The 17,882-nt window shown below is 30.4% G+C and overlaps 2 protein-coding genes across 2 annotated transcripts; both read left to right on the top strand.

Moving 5' to 3' along the window:
• Positions 1 to 4,724: 4,724 nt before the first annotated feature.
• LOC125418545 (beta-amyrin 28-monooxygenase) lies at positions 4,725 to 6,847 on the top strand. The gene is made up of 3 exons (XM_048462145.2): positions 4,725 to 5,813; positions 5,903 to 6,090; positions 6,237 to 6,847. The coding sequence occupies exons 1-3, from the start codon at positions 4,841 to 4,843 to the stop codon at positions 6,534 to 6,536; spliced, it is 1,461 nt and encodes a 486-aa protein (XP_048318102.1). The 5' UTR covers positions 4,725 to 4,840; the 3' UTR covers positions 6,537 to 6,847.
• A 1,939-nt stretch (positions 6,848 to 8,786) lies between these two features.
• On the top strand, positions 8,787 to 9,938 carry LOC125418487 (uncharacterized). The gene is made up of 2 exons (XM_048462047.2): positions 8,787 to 8,867; positions 9,129 to 9,938. The coding sequence occupies exons 1-2, from the start codon at positions 8,787 to 8,789 to the stop codon at positions 9,936 to 9,938; spliced, it is 891 nt and encodes a 296-aa protein (XP_048318004.2).
• The last annotated feature ends 7,944 nt before the right edge of the window (positions 9,939 to 17,882 follow it).

Here is a 17,882-nt window from a genome sequence, read left to right as displayed (position 1 = left end):
AATGGATCACACAGCAGGTAATTGAATAAGACAAATAATTGTCTTCTTCGGACGGCTGACATGTATATTCATCCAATGTTATACTGGAATTTAGCCAACCGTGACATTATTTTCTAACCTAATAATGTTGCTTCTTCTAGATTATTTGATATAGGGTCAAAAAAATAGAAATAAAGTGCCCTTCTAGAACTTTAAAAAGGAGAAATTCAGGGAAGTTTCAAGCCTATAGGAAATATTTTTTTTTTTTTCCCTGACATTAGCATCGGCTTTTATTTTTAACCATTAAAAAATTAAAATTCGTTGTTGAATATAATTCGTGAAAAGTAATGTAGAAAAAACTAGGACCAGAAACAAAAATGTCTTTCTCATTAATTATAACGATCAAAATGATCATATAAATTTTAATTGAAGTCAATTAATTTTATTTTTTATATTAAAATTTTAAAAATAAATCTTTTAATAATAATAGTTTAAATTATTATTAACATATAAATTTTAAAATTCCATTCGAATTCATTCACCTCTAATATAATTAATAATAAAAAATGAAAAAAAAATTTCCTTATACAATAATTGTGGATTTGAATTATTCTACCAAAATAATTAGAAAAAAAAGTCGAATTGTCTTGTAGGTGACCACGTAATATGAATTTATAGCTTTAATATGGTTTAGTTGCATTTTAATACTCTCTATTTTCAAATTGCTGATTTTAAAATCGGCCATATTGAACACTTTCTTTATAAATAATTAATAATTATGGTTTTTAACCCTTAATGCAATTATGAAATATGAGGTTGCAATCTTTACAATCTGAATTGAATGGTTTATACTTTGTTGAATTATGTGGAGCATTCCGAACATAAATTGTTGTTAGTTGATATTGAAAATTTGGGTGATAATTGAATCAATATGTATCAAATAAAAAATAGAAGGCTCATTTTGTTATGTTTTAAAACCATTGGTCTAAACTGTAACATCCTGAAGACAGGTGCAATCAACCCTACAGCACCCTGTGAAACTAAATGGTGAGTACAATTAACCTTTTAACATTTTCAAGTACTCTCAGAAATATTCATCAAAAAGGAAAAGAGAAAAAAAACAAAAAAGTACTCTCAGAAATTTTAGTGCTCCTTCTTATCGTGTACCAAAATGGGGATTTATTCATGAAAAAACAAAAAAAAGGCCACGGCTTTTGTCAATATTTGCCCTCATAAGGTCAAGATTTACATGGTGGGGTCTATAAATATGGATGCCTTTTCCTGTTTTGATTCTGTTTTTTCTTCTTAGTTGTCTAGTTTGGACGTTTAGGTTGATTATGTTCTTTTGTCCAAATGGAGGTGTTTACTTAGCTAGGAAAATAAGAAAAAGAATTTTGTTTAAAGTTTTGTTCTTTTATTTTTCTTTTTCTTTTTCTTTTTTTAAATATAAAGTTTTGGATGTTTTGGTTGATTCTATACTTTTTCTTTTTCCTTTTTTTTTTTTTTTTTTGGCCCTTAATGACGTCTTTGTTGATTCTGTTTCGTTGGTGGAATGGACAAGTTTACCGTAGAGAACAATAAAAAGGATATACAGTAAATTATAATTATGTTTTTCTTGTAAAAAAACTAAAATTATGTTTTTGAAGCAAAAAGAAAAAACTACGAAAACTTTTATAACACTTATTGTTTTGTGCTTGAAATATTTCGTTATATTGTTTTCTAAGTAAGATACGTCATTAGCAACAAAACTTGATTATGGGGTACAATTATGTGCCGTAAACCGTACTGTCAAATAGAGTGACAAAATTAGCAGTTGCATACATAAGATGTGGTTTTTTTGTCCATTAAAAAAATTTTCCAAAATACTTTTGTTTACTTTATTTGTTGCTGAAGCAAACAAAACAGGGTTTAAGAAAATTTCTATAAGCGTTAATTACCGTTGAATTTAGTTGTTTTAGCTTCAACATATTTGCGATATATTATATATATATATATATATATATGTGTGTGTGTGTGTGTGTGTTTTTTTTTTTTTTTTTTTTTTTTTTGTATTAACGAAGCAATTCTTTTATGGGATATCATTAGAACAGAGTCGGTGTCCTAGCACCAAGCACATTTACCACTAAATTTAGCTTTTTGCCAGTAATTTTGCTATTCAATTTTGTTTGCTTGTAGAATTCAATGTTAAAATGCTTGCATAAATTATAACGTGTCATTAAGTGCAAATATATATATATATATATATATATATTCCTTATTTTGTTTGACTTTAGAATTCAAAGGTAAAATGCTTGCAATAAGGTACAATGTGACAGTCATTTATTCCAAGTCTTATTTGATTGTGGAATTCAAAATTTGTGTAAATTTGTTGTTTTATATATGCTTGAACATACTTAGCAATAATTCTGATTTGTAATTTTGTTTGATTGTGGAATTGAAAGCTAAAATGTTTTTTTTAATGAGGTATAACGTTCCAGTTAAAGTAGAAAAACTAGAATTCTCACAAAAGAAAGGACGAAGAAGAAAGTAAGCAGATAAAGAAACAGAGTGGAAAGATAATATGATTCCCCAGGAAACCTCTTATTTTTTTCGCATTGATTGTTGTTTTTACAAAGTCTCAGATATTACCTATTTGTGTAGAAAGTAAATTACAACGAAACCTAATTAACAAACTAACTAATACTACAGGTGGCGCTATGAATATACGGGCATAAAATTTCCTTCCACAATATTTAATTTCACCTTTTGTTTACTTCCCAATTTGCCCTTCTCACATTTAGCCTGAAAGCTTTGAGCACATGTAGATATACGATTCTCTACGAAGGCCACCAACTCAATTCCTCCAATTTTCCAATCCCAACTGGGTTATATACGATTTTGATCATTTTTGGGTATGTTCAATCACAATTAAGCTGGTAATCAAAGCACTTTATTTTTAGCATTATAGCAACAGCATTCATGGGTTTCCTTCGTCCAATTCTATTTTGATGAGAGCAGGAAGCTTGAAAACTTACAGATCCCACCTAAATGAATTCAATTTACTAAAATGGTAGCGTTTAGGTACCATAGGGTAATGAAGATGGTCAGCAAAATACGATGGCGATGTCTCATACATGCTTTGTGTTTGTGATAGTGACAATGAGTGGCTGCTTCAAATCTAAACCCAAATGGCTTCAAGTACCATTAAACATCCATAAGAAATTGGTTTTTCTGGTGGGTGTATTTATATGTATCAGTTTAATGATCTATTTAACAGAAGTAATGGGCAGATTTTTACCAAGAAGAAGTCATGGGCAGATGTGGTTCAAAAAGTCTAAGGCTTCCAAACTAATTGTAAAAAGGTAAATTGGGAAGTTTACAAAAATCAGCATTAAAATCCTGTGGAAGGAAACTTTATGCCAGTGCCAATAACATTGACCAAAACTACCTAACTTTGTTTTGGTTTTTAGCTAATCTCGCTGGCATAACCAACCCAATTAAACACAGTTTTTTTATTAGTTTTTTTAAGGCCAGAGCAGCTACATCGATTTGGCTCTGCCACCTCATCATCCCTCTTTATACAGGTGGTCTCCTTGGATTATGCCAGCTCACTATTCTGATTACACTCAACGGTGCGTTTTGCCGAAAGCCACTCTCAAACTGTTTAATTTTGTTTGACTGTGTACGATGCTTTTACTGCCAGTCACTACATAATTAATCCAAATCCAAAATTTGTTCATCAATCCCAGTGAAAATTCTTCCTCTCTTCATATGTAATAAAAAAATAAAAAAATAAAAAAAAGGAAAAATAAAATAAAGGAAGCAAGACTGGCGTTAGAATTCTGGGGGTCTTAAGTCTTTTAGAGGTTGGCTTTTATGAAATAAAAAAGATTCAAAATTATATGTCATGTCATTGTTATCTTCCCTAGCTAAAACGCTATTCAATCTTTTAAACTTTTAAATTTTTTAAAAAAAAAATAAAAATTATTTATTTAAAATATCTGAGGGGCCTAATCTAAAATGGACCCTTGTATCGTTACCGAGTAAGCCCATGGTAAGAAAAAGACTTTTCACAGGGTACCTGAATTTTTTTCCATGGTAAGGGGGCTCACAGCCGGCACTGTAGGCATGAACTAATCCACTTGCGAGTTACTTGCTGATTTGATTGCCTTGCGAATCTTACATTAATCTCATGCTAATTTTCAAAATCTTCCAATGATATATAATTTAATTTATAATATTAAGGGTCTTTTTTACTTTCTCTAAAATAACTTATGACAAATACAGGAAGTTGATAAACATTAATCCCAAAAAAAAAAAAAAAAAAAAAACAATGATAGACATCGCAGACAGAATTTTCCCAGAAAGAGAATGCTATCTTATTTAATTGGAGTACTATGATAAATAAATAAATAAATAAATAATCGGAGTACAATTAATTCAATGATGGACCAAACTATATGAACCTTTCTCAGTCACCAACATTACACATGATTCTTCTGATGAGCCTTTTGGATGCAATCAAGACCATAAGTCAAAACTGGCACAAAAATTCCAAAACTAATGAATCACCAAACCAGAAGAAAAATAAAAAATAGAAACAAACAATTTTGCTGGATATTTAATGTTTTTTTGTAATTAGTGTAAAGGAATAAGGCAAAAGTGGTAGACGTTAGAAAATTCAAAGGCAACTATTAAACTCATGCGTAAAAAATAAAATTTTCTTGGACCAACAAGTCTATATAAGGACTCGAGTCTATGCTACTTTCATTTCAAGCCGAACGAATTACTTCTACTTTTCTTCTACTCTGTTTGTTTTTACATTCCAAAAAAAAAAAAGAAAAAAGAAAAGAAAAGAAAAGAACAGAGCTTTATCTAGCAAATGGGTTTTTTTGTGCTTTTCTTCTCTATAATCCTCCCAATCCTCGTCATTTTCATCATCTCTCATGTACTGAAACGGAAATCCGATGATGACAAACCCAAAAAGCTTCCACCGGGAAGCTTCGGATTCCCCATTATCGGCGAAGCCTTCGGTTTCATGTACCACAACCATGACAAATTCATAGCCGATAGAATGAAAAAATACTCATCCAAAATCTTCAAAACCAATTTGTTAGGAGACCCAGTTGTGGTTCTCTGTGGAACCGCAGGGCACAAATTCATCGCGTCTAATGAGCTTCAGATTTTCCAAGCATGGAGACCACAATCCATGATGCAACTCTACCGCTCTTCAACACAAAAGTCTTCTTCTTCCTCTTCTTCTTCTCCTCCAACCCCAATTCCACGCCAAACAGAGATGCAGATAACTCGAGCTCCAGGGTTTGTCAGAACCGATGCTCTGGTTCACTATGTGGGAATAATGGACTCTGTGGTTCAACAACAGTTAAATAGCCACTGGGTTGGTAAAGAAATCGTTAACGTTCATCGTCAAGCACAATTGTTGTTGTTAACTTTGGCAGGTAGATTTTTCATGGGGTTCGAAGATTCAGCTCGGATCGAAAAGCTTTCGAATTTGATGCATAAGATCATGCTGTCACTGGATGTTCTTCCTCTGAATGTTCCCGGAACTAGTTTCTATAACGGAATGAAAGCAGCGGCAGAGGTGAGGAAGGAGCTTCAGTTGCTGATTAAAGAAAAGCAAGCAGCCATGGATAAGGGAGTTGAGATGCAGGACATATTGTCTTTCATGATTAGTAAACCAGACCCAAGTACTGGGAAATCCATGCCTGCTGGTGAAGTTGCTGATAAAATCATGGGTTTGCTCTCGGGTGCTTTTAACTCTCCCTCCATTAGCATCTCTTTCATCATGAAGTTACTCGGTGAAAGACCTGAGATTTATGAGAAAGTTCGAAATGGTAAGTCTTTCATTTATTCATTTGGTTTTTGAAAATTGAACAGAGGATTTGATCCCAAATTTTTTAACTTTGTTTCTGAAAAATAACAGAGCAATTGGAGATTGCAAGCTCAAAAAAAGATGGTGAGGCACTTACTTGGGAAGATGTACAGAAAATGAGATATACATGGAACGTAGCACTTGAAGTGATGAGGCTGAGACCACCTGTTCGAGGTTTCTTTAGAGAAGCTGCGATTGATTTCAAGTATGAAGGTTATACTATTCCTAAGGGATGGAAGGTAACTTTAATTTTTCCACTACGTTTTTTTTTTTTTTTTTTTTTTTTTTTCCAATTATTATTAATATAGCCTTTTTTTTTATTGTAAATTAATTGTTGTGCATGTCGGTATATATTTATTTATTTATTTATTTTATACATATATAGGTTTATTGGACGGTTTGCTCAACAAATAAGAACCCAGAGTATTTTCCAGATCCTGAAAAGTTTGATCCAACAAGGCACGAGACAGACTCTGCTCCACCATACACAAATGTCCCATTTGGGAGTGGTCCTAGAACTTGTCCAGGAAAAGAATATGCTCGTCTCCAAATTCTTACTTTTCTCCATTATGTTGTCAAAAGGTTCAATTGGGAAGTGATCAATTCTGATTGTAAGGTTTTGGAAGGTACCAATCCGGTGCCCTATGAAGGCGTTCATGTACGGCTCCATAGCTCTTCGGCATAGAACCCATTTATATGCATTTATATGATTACAATATATATACACATATACACTGTCTGTTTTGTATCATCTTATGTTTTATTAATTTGGGAAAGGGGCGAAATATAGGCAGAGCCAGCCGTCTTCCATTCAGCGTATACATATGAGTACGTAATCATATGTATATATGTATGTATGCAATACTATGCATATCCCACCATGTCACAATGTAATAATGTAGGTGCCATAACTAGTCTCAACAGTGAGTTATGTTTAAAAAAACAGTAAGTTATTTTTAACTGATATAAAATAATCTCTCTCTCTCTCTCTCTCTCTCTCTCTCTCTCTCTCTCTCTCTCTCTCTCTCTCTCTCTCTCTCTCTTTTATGCGTTTAAACTCCTTTTGCGATCTTTTTTATGAGTTTACATGAAATGCGTGGTAGCACTTACCACTAAATCAATTTTCCTTGATATAATTTTATTTATTTCTAAATAAAATTATACGCATTTATATAACTATCATTATAACATGTATAATTGCACAAAAATTCAAGAAAAGAATATTAAAATAATAATAAAAAACTAATTAATTAATTTATAATTCTATATAAAAGATTGATTAATCAATTTTTTATTAATAATGTTAGTATTATCAAAATATTCACTTAATTTAATTAGCAAATGATTCTACAATATTTAATATGTTTTATTCAAATGAAGTCATATAAGGGTTCAATATGTTAACCAATAATATATTAATATATTTTATTTAGTAAATATTGCTTGTGAAAATGCAAATTTTTTTTGTGAATATTTTAGTGCATTTTACGTTGCAGTTTATTTATTGACTTAAGAACAAATATAACTCAAATACAAAAATCCTATTACAAATTGTAAAAATTTATCACCATGGGGCATATGGAAGATCAAGGAAATTTACTCAATATTTGGATGGAAGGAAGAAAAGGAAAAGAAATGATAAGTTTGATAAAAAATAAAAAGAGAAAGAAAGAAAATATCTATTAATAATTGTTGTCTAGATGAATAAGTAAATGAAAAGGAAAATAAAGGATATGAAAAGTAATAAATATTTTCTTATAATAATAAGAATAATTTTGGGATATTTAAAAGCTTCACTAAAATATTTTTCTTTCCATTGGTTTCTTGTCAATTTTGGAAAAAAATAAAGCAAGTTAAAATAAAAGAACTAATTCCTTCCATTTCATTCTCTTTTCTTTAATTTCCACTTCATTTTAAGCATTCAAATACAGGATTTAAATCATGTCCCTCCTATTGTCTTCTATTGGATTAACCCACTAATAGTTTTTTCCCCCCAAAAAAAAAAAAAAAAAAGTTACTGATATGTTAAATAGTTAATAGTCTAAGTTTTAAAATTCGAATTCGTTATGTGATGAAGTAGTATCAAAGTAACTAAATTTTCCTTTGGAAGCTTGTTAATTCGGGTTTACCTGTTCTCTTGAATCTGATGGAGAGAGGGATTGAGTTAGATTTTTAAATTGCCCTCATGGTTGTGGTTGGGAGGAAACTGAAGTTCATTTATTCTTTGAATGTGAAGTCACTAAAAGGTTTTTTTAGCTTGTCTTTAGAGAATTGGATGGGAGAGTTTGCATTTTGATAACTTAACATCATTTCTTCAATGTTATATGGAGCATGTAGGAAGCCTTCTCGGGCACCAAGATGATAAAGACTTTTCTCTCTTTAGTGCTTTGTTGTTGGAGGTATTTATGCTAATTAGAAACAGTAATGAGTCCTGAACTAGTGGAGGTTTCTTGGTCCAGGCTTTGTTAAGCAGGTTTGGTGAATTGAAAGCATCTCTGCTTGTTGAAAGGAAGGCTAGAAGGATGACTATACAAAGGTGGCTCAATCCACTTGATGTTGTGATTAACTTCAATTCTGTGCATTAAAGAGCTCCCTAAGGACTCAAACTATCTAGGGAATCCCCTTTTTATCAGTAGAAATAAGAAGAAGGATTTTGAAGTGTTGAGACATAAGGTGGAGGCTAGACTTCAGAGCTAGAGAGCAAATCTTCTTTCTCAGTCAGGACGTTTGGTTTTGGTTAAATCAGTGATTACAAGCATTCTTATTTATACCATATCATCCTGCAAGCTACCCAAGAGTTGGTGTAGAGAAATAGATAAAACTAGTTAGCAAGTTCCCCTAGAAGGGCTCTTCTTCTTCAGGCTCCAGCTTCAGTCCGGTGTCTTAGTCCAAGATTTGCCAACCTAAAAATCTTGGAGGTTTGGGTATCCGCAAGATGGAAGATGTTAACATTGCCTTATTATGCAAACTTGGCTGGTCTCTCGAAACTAATGTCAATCTGGCATGGGTTCGTGCGGTAAAAGCTAAATATTTTCCCTCCACTACTTTCACGAAGGCGGTGGGGAAGAAATCGGCTTCTTGGTATTAGAAAGGTTTTTTAAGCATAACATCTATGCTAGCCAAAGGAATTTGTTTTAAGGTGGGCAAAGGAAACAATATCAATTATTAGGAAGATCCTTGGACCCCCAATTACCCAAATTTCAAGCCTTCCCCCAATCCAAATTTGTTAAGTTTACAGACTGGGATGGTTGATTCCCTTCTCCTTCTTGATGGGTAGTGGAATAAAGTGGTCATAGAAAGATTATTTGATAGAGACTCTGTTGATAAAATCCTGAACCTATTTTGGATGGACAATACTCAAGATGACTCGGTAATATGGATGGGATCCCACTCAGGAAAGTTCCAAGTTAAATCAACTTATAAATTCATCAATCCAGTTCCTGGGGAACTTTCTAAATGGTGGACTTTTCTGTGGAAGAGCAATATTCATGACATATTGAAGTTCTTTATGTGGAAATTGGCCTCAAAGGGCCTTCCCTTACGTGAAACCTTAAAAAGACGTAATTGGGGGGTCAGTGATGTTAGGTGCCCGTTTGGCTGTGAGCATGTAGAAGATGAAGTGCATCTATTTCTACATTGTTCAGTCACCAGGGCATTTTGGTTGGCGTCGCCTTGGAGTATCAAATTGGAAAATCACCCAGTCGACGATTTAGATGCTCTCCTCAATATTTTGATTGATCTGTCTGCTGCCTTACTAGTTCATACTGAAGACAGCACTATTTTCTTTCTTTTTGTTGCTCTTACATTTGATTCATCATGGAAGCTGCAGAATAGCTTTCTTTTCGAAGGGAAAAAGCCAATTCTAGAGGAAGAAGTCAGGGTTTTGTTTAAAAGGTTTGCTGAACATAAGAAGGTTCTATCATTAAACCCTACACATAGCCCTATCCCAAGAGAAATGGCATTAACTGCGTGGAGTCCTCCCCTGCTTGAATTCATTAAGATTAATTGTGATGCTTCTATTAAGGGAGGTTTCTACGGGTATTGGAGCAGTCATGAGGAACCACAAGGGCAAAACAATTATGATTAAGGTATTTAAACTCAACCTTGATGTTCCTGAAGCGGCAAAAGCAGCTGGTCTTCTTAAAGCGATATAGTGGGCCATTGAAAGAGGCTATTATAGCATCTGTTGCGATGCCAAAACTATCATTCAAAGCCTCAATGAGCCTTTAAGAGCATCGTGCCATTGGTCCACCTCCGGATTTATAAAGAAAATATTAGATCTTCGATTTGAATTCAGTGCTATCTCTTTTGCTTGGGTTCCAAGGAACGTTAATAGACTAGCCCATTTAGTTTCCAGATGGAGTCTTTTGAATTGCCACACTTCAGACCTTCTGTATCTTGATCAGTTTCATGAGGCTGTTTATGGGGCAAGAGGTTTGGATGCCTCTACCTGATTGGGTTTCCTGATGTATCTTGCCTTTTTTTGGTTAATACAACATCCCTTTTAGCCCCCAAAAAAAAAAAAAAAAGAAAAAAAAACTTCAATTCTGTGTAGTTACCAGGCTTTAGTTGTGTGAAATCATAGTTGAGAGGTAGTTATGATTAAGATTCAAAAAATCAGTATTGATGAAAATATCAAGATTCAAAATATAAAAATATTTATAGAAATATCAGAAACTATCGAATATTAATAACAACTCATAAAAATTGAAGAAAATTTATTTAAAAAATGAATATTTTTATTAAAACATTAGGATTAATTTATTTATTCAATTTATTACCAAATTTACTATAAAAATTGCAAATATATTGAATGAATCTTAGATATCTCATAGTTAATAATGTATTATCAGGTTAATGGTCATAAATACATTATTATCAATAAAAAGGATGCAAAAAAATTCATATTTGATAAAAATATCTATTAATTAAGATGTAAAAACAATTACTACAATTATATTATATGTTATAAAATATCATCTTAATCAGGGAAGCAAATGTTGCAGACACCGGCTAAAAGTCACCAATAATGTCGGTTATCGTCCACCGTCGACACCGAAGGGGGGAGGGGGACTTGCCGTCATGGTTGCCGGAGGAATGTCACCGGAATCGATGGGTTTCGACTGGAAATGCAGATGTAGGTGGGGATTTCGTTTTTTGGGTAGATATGGTGGAAAATAGGTGGATTATCGTCGGTTGTCGATGGAAATTTCGGCGAGATCTCGGCCGGAGTGTGTGTGGGGTTGTAATATGAGATCTGATCTGGTTTTTGTGTGTGTGTGTTTGTGATCTGCTGCTGTTTGATTTGTGTGTTTATATGTTGTGAATTTGTTTCCCTGGTTGTGATGTGAGTGTGATCGGCGGAGAAAAGAGGGCTGGTTGTGATCTGGGTTGTGATCTAGCCGAGAAGAGAGGAAGGAAGAGGACGAAGGGAAGAGAGGAAAAAAAAGAAAGGATAAGAAAGAAATCTTTCTTCCCACATGGGGGAAAAAGGGAAAAGAAAGAAAAAAATTAAAAGAAATAAAATAATATAAAATAATAATATGATAATTTTTTATTGTATAAGGGATGATATATGGCTTTTTATATTGTAGCTGTCAATATACATCCCTTTATCTTTTTTATTTTTTTTATTTTAGTGTTTAATTTGATTTTATCTATTTAAAAATAAATAAATAACATTGTTAGTTTTTCTGTTATATAATATATAAGATTTTAGTATATATGCCTAATTGGATGAGTATTTTATTATATTTTATTATTATTGTATTCTAATTATTGTATTTTTATATTATTTTACTATATTAATTATCTCATATGTCAAAATTTGTATTCTAAATTAAAAATTTACAGTTTCCGTAACCTTATCAATATCGACATATCTATTGATATTTCTGTAAATTTATACCTTCGATATTTTTATCGATATCAATATTTTCTTTACTTATCTTAATACCATATAAAATTTCTGGATAATTGAAAATTATTGATCTTTTTCCTATCCTTATTTTGAAATGTGAAATATAAGAAATAATTATTAAAAATTATATCTCTTTGATAATTTTGCATGCAATTATTAATATATCATCCATATGAGTCTTATATTAAATGTAATTATTTGTGTTGATAATTATTATATAATATTGGTTACTTGTGTGCAAAGTTATTATTTTTGATGATTGATTTTGACACGATACTTACGGGTTTTTACTTGACAACATTCTAGAAATATATTATTTATTAATTTTACAAAGAATATATTCTTTATACAATTTTATAATATTTATAATATAATATTTATTATTTATTTTATATGCATATTTGTATTTAAGTATATATTATAATTTATATTTACTTTATAATATTTATAGAAATATTAAATAATAGTAAAAACACAATGGGTAAATAGACAGATAAATATAAATAATATTTATTAATTTTTTAATAAATTTTTTCATAAAAATTGAAGGAATTGATATGTATATATGATGAAAATTTCAATAAATATTATATTATTATATTTTGATACCAAAATTTTAAAATATGGAAATTTCATAAAAATTTTGATTTTTAAACGCTTGATTATGATTCGTGCATGTAGAAGTAATGTTATCATCCCTGAAGTTGCAGAGCTGGAGGCAAATCCTTAAAGCTCTTGTTCCTCTTCTTCTTCTTCTTCTCACCACTCTTCCCATTCCTTTGTTTCTCACCAACTCTCTATATCTTTTTTCTTTTTCATTATTCATTATATTTTGTTAAAGTGAATATTACGATGGTCTCATAGCAGGAAATGAATCTGCTGCACATAAGGATTTAATATTAGCTTTAAGGAATCAGTTATTACTGGATACTAGTGAGGTGTATTTCGACACTACCAATGGCAATGGGTGAGTCGATGATACCCGGTTGCGAATTCCGATCAATGAGTTTTTCTTATGGTGAATGATCATGTTGTAATGTCTCAAACCCATGATGAACGACAAAGTAAAACCAGCTCTAATCTCCATTATAGTCCATTTTTATGCAAACCCAACTAACCAAAGAAAAAACACACATAAGCTAGTTTGATTTTAAAAATCTAAAATAAAAGAATATTTTCTATATATATTTCTTTAAAAAAAAATTTACAAATCAAAGAATAACTATGAAATCAAGAGGAAAAGAGATAACCCCAAAACTTTTTTGAATCAGACCTAAACACAGACAAACATAAATCGTCCAAAATCCAATAATAGGATACCAGAAAAAACATAGAATATCTGAAATGAAATCTATAAAGCAAAGCTGACAAGTTCAGAAAATGGATAACAAATTGCAAATGCATTTCTAACACTGCAAAGCAACCAATGTAAAAGTATACATTATTTCTACAACAAATAAAAAAGAGAGAGGGATATTGAGTTGGAGAAGATGAAATTTAAGATTTTAGGGTTTGATGAAAAACAAAAATTGAATGGAAATGCTGGACGAAGAACAAAAAAATAAATAAATAACATTCATGTTATTTTTAATTTTCGTTGAGGATAGAATAGATATAGAAGGGTAAAACAAAAAAGATTGAAAGAGAAAACATGGGTATTGGGCCACATTCTCCTTATTTTGTAGACCCCTTGAGTCTCTATCAAGATTTTATAATTTAGGAAAGCAACCATGGGGTTGGCTACCTGAGCTGTGGCGTGTTCTGCCTTTTTTGGTTCACTGAAAACCCCTTTTTCTGGCAAAAAGAGACAAAAAAAAGTAACCTGATAAACCCATGTTGAAGGAACCACACGCCATTGATTGGAAAAACCTTTAATATTTTTAGAGTAGGTATTCTCATGCTACCTGTATAGAGTCCTGGTAGATGGAATACTAAACATGTTGTTTTGGAACTTCAGGTGAGATTTAGTTGACTTTTGATTGTGAATGCTCCAACTTCGAGCTCACAAGCACTTTGTGTTTTTTTTTTTTTAAGGGTTCGAAAAACTGACACGTTGATTTAGTGGCCAATTTTTCAATTTTTTTCTTTTTCTGGTTGCATTTTTGATGAGATTAATTTGGGATATATTCCTCATGATTTTCTTAATGATGTCACTGCTGACAACTTGGGATTTTTTTTTTTATTTTTTTTCGGTTTAACTGGGGAGGAAAATTTTTAGAATTAAAATTTAAAGGTAATGGATGGTGATCATTTTTTGTCAAGTTTGTTGTGCTTAAATACAATTCTCTACTATGAATGTGGTTGGGATTACAATCTTGGTACATTATGTATTTTTTTTTTTTTTTCCACTTTGAGGTACAACGGAAAATATATATATCAAAACTTAGCTCTAGTTCAATCAACTTAAATGAAGTGGGACTAATCAATTTAATTGAGATTGAATTATTTTGAAGTCTAACTAAATTAATTAAGGTAGACTTTAAAATAATACAGTCTAATTTAATGTAGTAAAAAATAACAAACAACCCATGAACAGAGTTACCCTCAACCAATAGAACTCAAAAGTCGAAAGCTTCTTCTCATGAGACTGAACCTTTTGATTGATACTTGGTAGAAGCCAAGGAAGACCGCTCATTAATTCTTCACTTTTTATCCCCATCAATTTGCATATATAATTTGTCATTGTCTCCTAATCTTCCTACCTATTTTTATTTTACCATTTATTTAATTTCATTAGTAAATTAAATTAAAATCCAAACTCGTTGGAAATCTTCAATATGAAATTAAAAACCGTAATTGGTTTTGAATTTTTTTATTTTTTTTCAAATATTCCAATCAAAAGAATCATATTGTCAATCACGACCCTCCTCAATTCAAGATTCTGATATTTGTAATTTGGTTTCCTATTAATTAAATTTTCTAAGTATTTAAAAAAAAAATTGAAAAGAAAAGAAGAAGAAGAAGAAAGAAAGAAGGAAGGACTAATCTTGCATTTTGGAGTCTACTTGGCCAGGCGGAACGGTCTCCCAGGCCTGACAAGCGGCTATTACTACTCTAAGGCCAAATGACTCAAACACATGGATTACTCGTACGACTTATTAATATTTATATAAAACAGATAAATACATGGATCATCCGGAGTAATTTGTTTAGGAACTCAATTTATAATTTTGTAATTGACAAAAAAAATAAAATTTTAATTTGTGAGTGAGTCATCTAAATTTATTAAATATTAATGCATATAAAACATATTTATTAAATTGCCCGGATAGATAAATGCTCACTCTGATGTCAATTACCAATTAATAAAAATTAGTAAACAATAATAAAATTTTTAGCAAAAGAATAAATAATAAAAACGCTTTTTTAAATTTCCTAACATTTTTAAATGATACAGTAAATGCAATATATTGTCAGACATCATATAAATTTTTATTTTTTAATTACATTTAGATGAGCAACCTATAGTGTTGCCCAAAATAAAAAATAATAATAATAAAAAAAAGGAGAAACGCTATTGCCAAAAAAGAGGAGCAACTTATAGTTTATTTTATCCTTCAAACAAAAAAGGAAAAAAAAAAAAACTTATAGTTAATAAATATACCTAATTTTTTTTTGGACTTCATAAATATAAACATATATTCTTCGAATGAGATAAGCATCAGATATGTTAGACTGAAAGGTTTGCTACCATAAAAAATTAAAAAAAAAAAAAAAAAAAAAGAAGACCCATAATGCGGTGTATATTGATAAGCAGATTTCCATTTTATGAAATTTAGTGCATATGCGAGGAAATCATTTATTAAAGAAAAAATTTGAATAATTTCTCTGCTTGACCAAAAACAATCAAAACTTTATATATATATATATATATTTTTTTTTTTTTGGGAGAAAAATCAAAACTTTATATTGTCTTCACTTACATCTGCCACTTTATTATTTATATCTGCCTCGTGGGTAATTTTGCGCTTATTTAATCAAATTTCGATCTATAATTCCAACCGTTGGCAAATAATTAATGAAGGGACGAAAAAAATGAAACAAAACTATAGAAGTTAGCTATAAATTAACTTAGCTTTATTTTTTACTTTAGAAGAGAAATAGTCTCTAAATTGCTATAATATTGAGAATATATCTTTTATTCAAGATTAAAAATAATAATAACAACATAAAAAATGGTCCCCTGAGTTTTATTTACAACGACTCCCTTTTTTTTTTTTTTTTTTTTTTTAATCTCAACCGATGAAAGTCGGGAAAATGAAATCAAAATTAAAACCTACCAAGAACTGGGTGTTAACAACCCACGGTTTCCTTCCTCTTCTGACACAATATTAATAATAATAATAATAATAATACTTCTATTTATCAAATTTAATTTACCAAATGACATAATATAATATTTTAGAGTTCATTTTTTTCGGAATTCACTATATAATTTTTGTGAACTATTAATATATTATGACATAATTTGATAAACCCTACCACTATTAAAAAAATTATTATAATAAAGATCTGATGGATTTTGTCTTGCTAATAATAGATGGATTACTCTTACATATTCATTTGATCTTTTTATGATTCATTTTTGCTATGATATAAAGTTGAATTCCGATTTTTTTATAAAACTTAAATTAATAGAAAATATAACATCATTTCTTCACACACACACACACACAATATTTTAATATATTATTAAATTTATATTTCATCATTTTTAAAATTTAAATATTAATTTTTGATATAATAATAGCTGCTAAAAAAAATTTTGATATCAAAACTATTAAATGGTCCTGATATTAATATAATTATTTATATCTATTGATATTATATGTATATCTGCTCAGCAAAAAAACACAAAAAATAAAAAACTACTTGATCTGGGTTTACTTTAGGACTGGATCTTCTAGTCTACGCGTTATATCTTATTCTTTTATTTAATAATTCAAATTAATAATCGAAGATTACAAAAAAAATTATAGATCCTATATCCATGCTTCATTGTCTTGGTTTTTGAAGTATATGGTCCAAACCAAAGCGCACATATTGCATATATGTGTATATATAACCTCTTTTGATCTGCTCGGGAAAAAAATAATAATAATAAAATAAAATAAAAAGATGCTTGATCTGGGTTTACTTTAGGATCCAGGGTGGCCTGGCCTGACAGCACATCCCAAAGGCCAAAAACATTTTTCATGTTCAAATAACTAATTATTTTGATTAGAGGCGGGTCGCTTGGTTAGGATCTGTATTTATATTTTTTGATTAATAAAATAATCATTAAATGGATGGTGTGTATATATATATATATAAAAGAAAACAGCCAAATTGAGTAACATTATTTAATTCCTCTAAAGTGGATCTCGAGTAGACTCGTTCCTTACCATTTGGTTTGGTATGTTTATTTACTTGAAAATGTGATAGTCACATATGAAAATATTAAATTAAAAGTGATCCATGTTGGTAGAAATAATTAAATTTCAGAGTCTATATTTTTATAATTTCTACATATTTATAATTTATGAAAATACAAAAGGCTATATATATATATATATATATATAAACTGTTAATACATAAAAGGTGGTTATCGTAATTTTCTCTTTTACAACATAAAAAAAAAAAAAAAAAAAAAAAAAAAAAAAAAACATACCTACAAATTAGCCACTAAAATTTTCTTGCGTCTATATCAATTCATTTTCTACTTCAAGTTCACATGTGAACAAGCAGCAGGCTGCATGACTATGAATATTGTTCAACTCCAGCAATTTCAAAATGAATTAATATTGAAAGATTGAATACAAACTTAATTTAACATAACTGGTACGCAAATTGAATCCCAAATAAATTATTTTATAGAGTTATTCCATGATTTTTTAAACATTAATTTGTCAGCTTATAGTATGAACTAAAACATTATTCAAATATATATATATATATATATATATATATTAAAACATAATGGCTGTGCAGGTGTTTAGTGGTATGGACCGGCCTCGATTCACATCCACAATTTGAAGGCCAATTAAACACCCACTCTTGCCCAAGGTCAGCAGAGCCCACCAATCCACCATGGATGGAAAGCAAAATATTATTTTAACGCATAAAAATTG

Source organism: Ziziphus jujuba, chromosome 12 (assembly GCF_031755915.1).
Source record: "Ziziphus jujuba cultivar Dongzao chromosome 12, ASM3175591v1".
Taxonomy (NCBI): domain Eukaryota; kingdom Viridiplantae; phylum Streptophyta; class Magnoliopsida; order Rosales; family Rhamnaceae; genus Ziziphus; species Ziziphus jujuba.
Note: the sequence above shows the minus strand (reverse complement) of the source record. Positions and strands in the feature narration are given on the sequence as shown.

Coding starts and splice junctions, on each gene's coding strand:
- LOC125418545 (XM_048462145.2), top strand. CDS start 4,841: ATGGGTTTTTTTGTGCTTTTCTTCTCTATAATCCTCCCAATCCTCGTC. Junction 5,814..5,902: donor TTATGAGAAAGTTCGAAATG/GTAAGTCTTTCA, acceptor GAAAAATAACAG/AGCAATTGGAGATTGCAAGC. Junction 6,091..6,236: donor CTATTCCTAAGGGATGGAAG/GTAACTTTAATT, acceptor ATACATATATAG/GTTTATTGGACGGTTTGCTC.
- LOC125418487 (XM_048462047.2), top strand. CDS start 8,787: ATGGAAGATGTTAACATTGCCTTATTATGCAAACTTGGCTGGTCTCTC. Junction 8,868..9,128: donor ATCTGGCATGGGTTCGTGCG/GTAAAAGCTAAA, acceptor CTTGATGGGTAG/TGGAATAAAGTGGTCATAGA.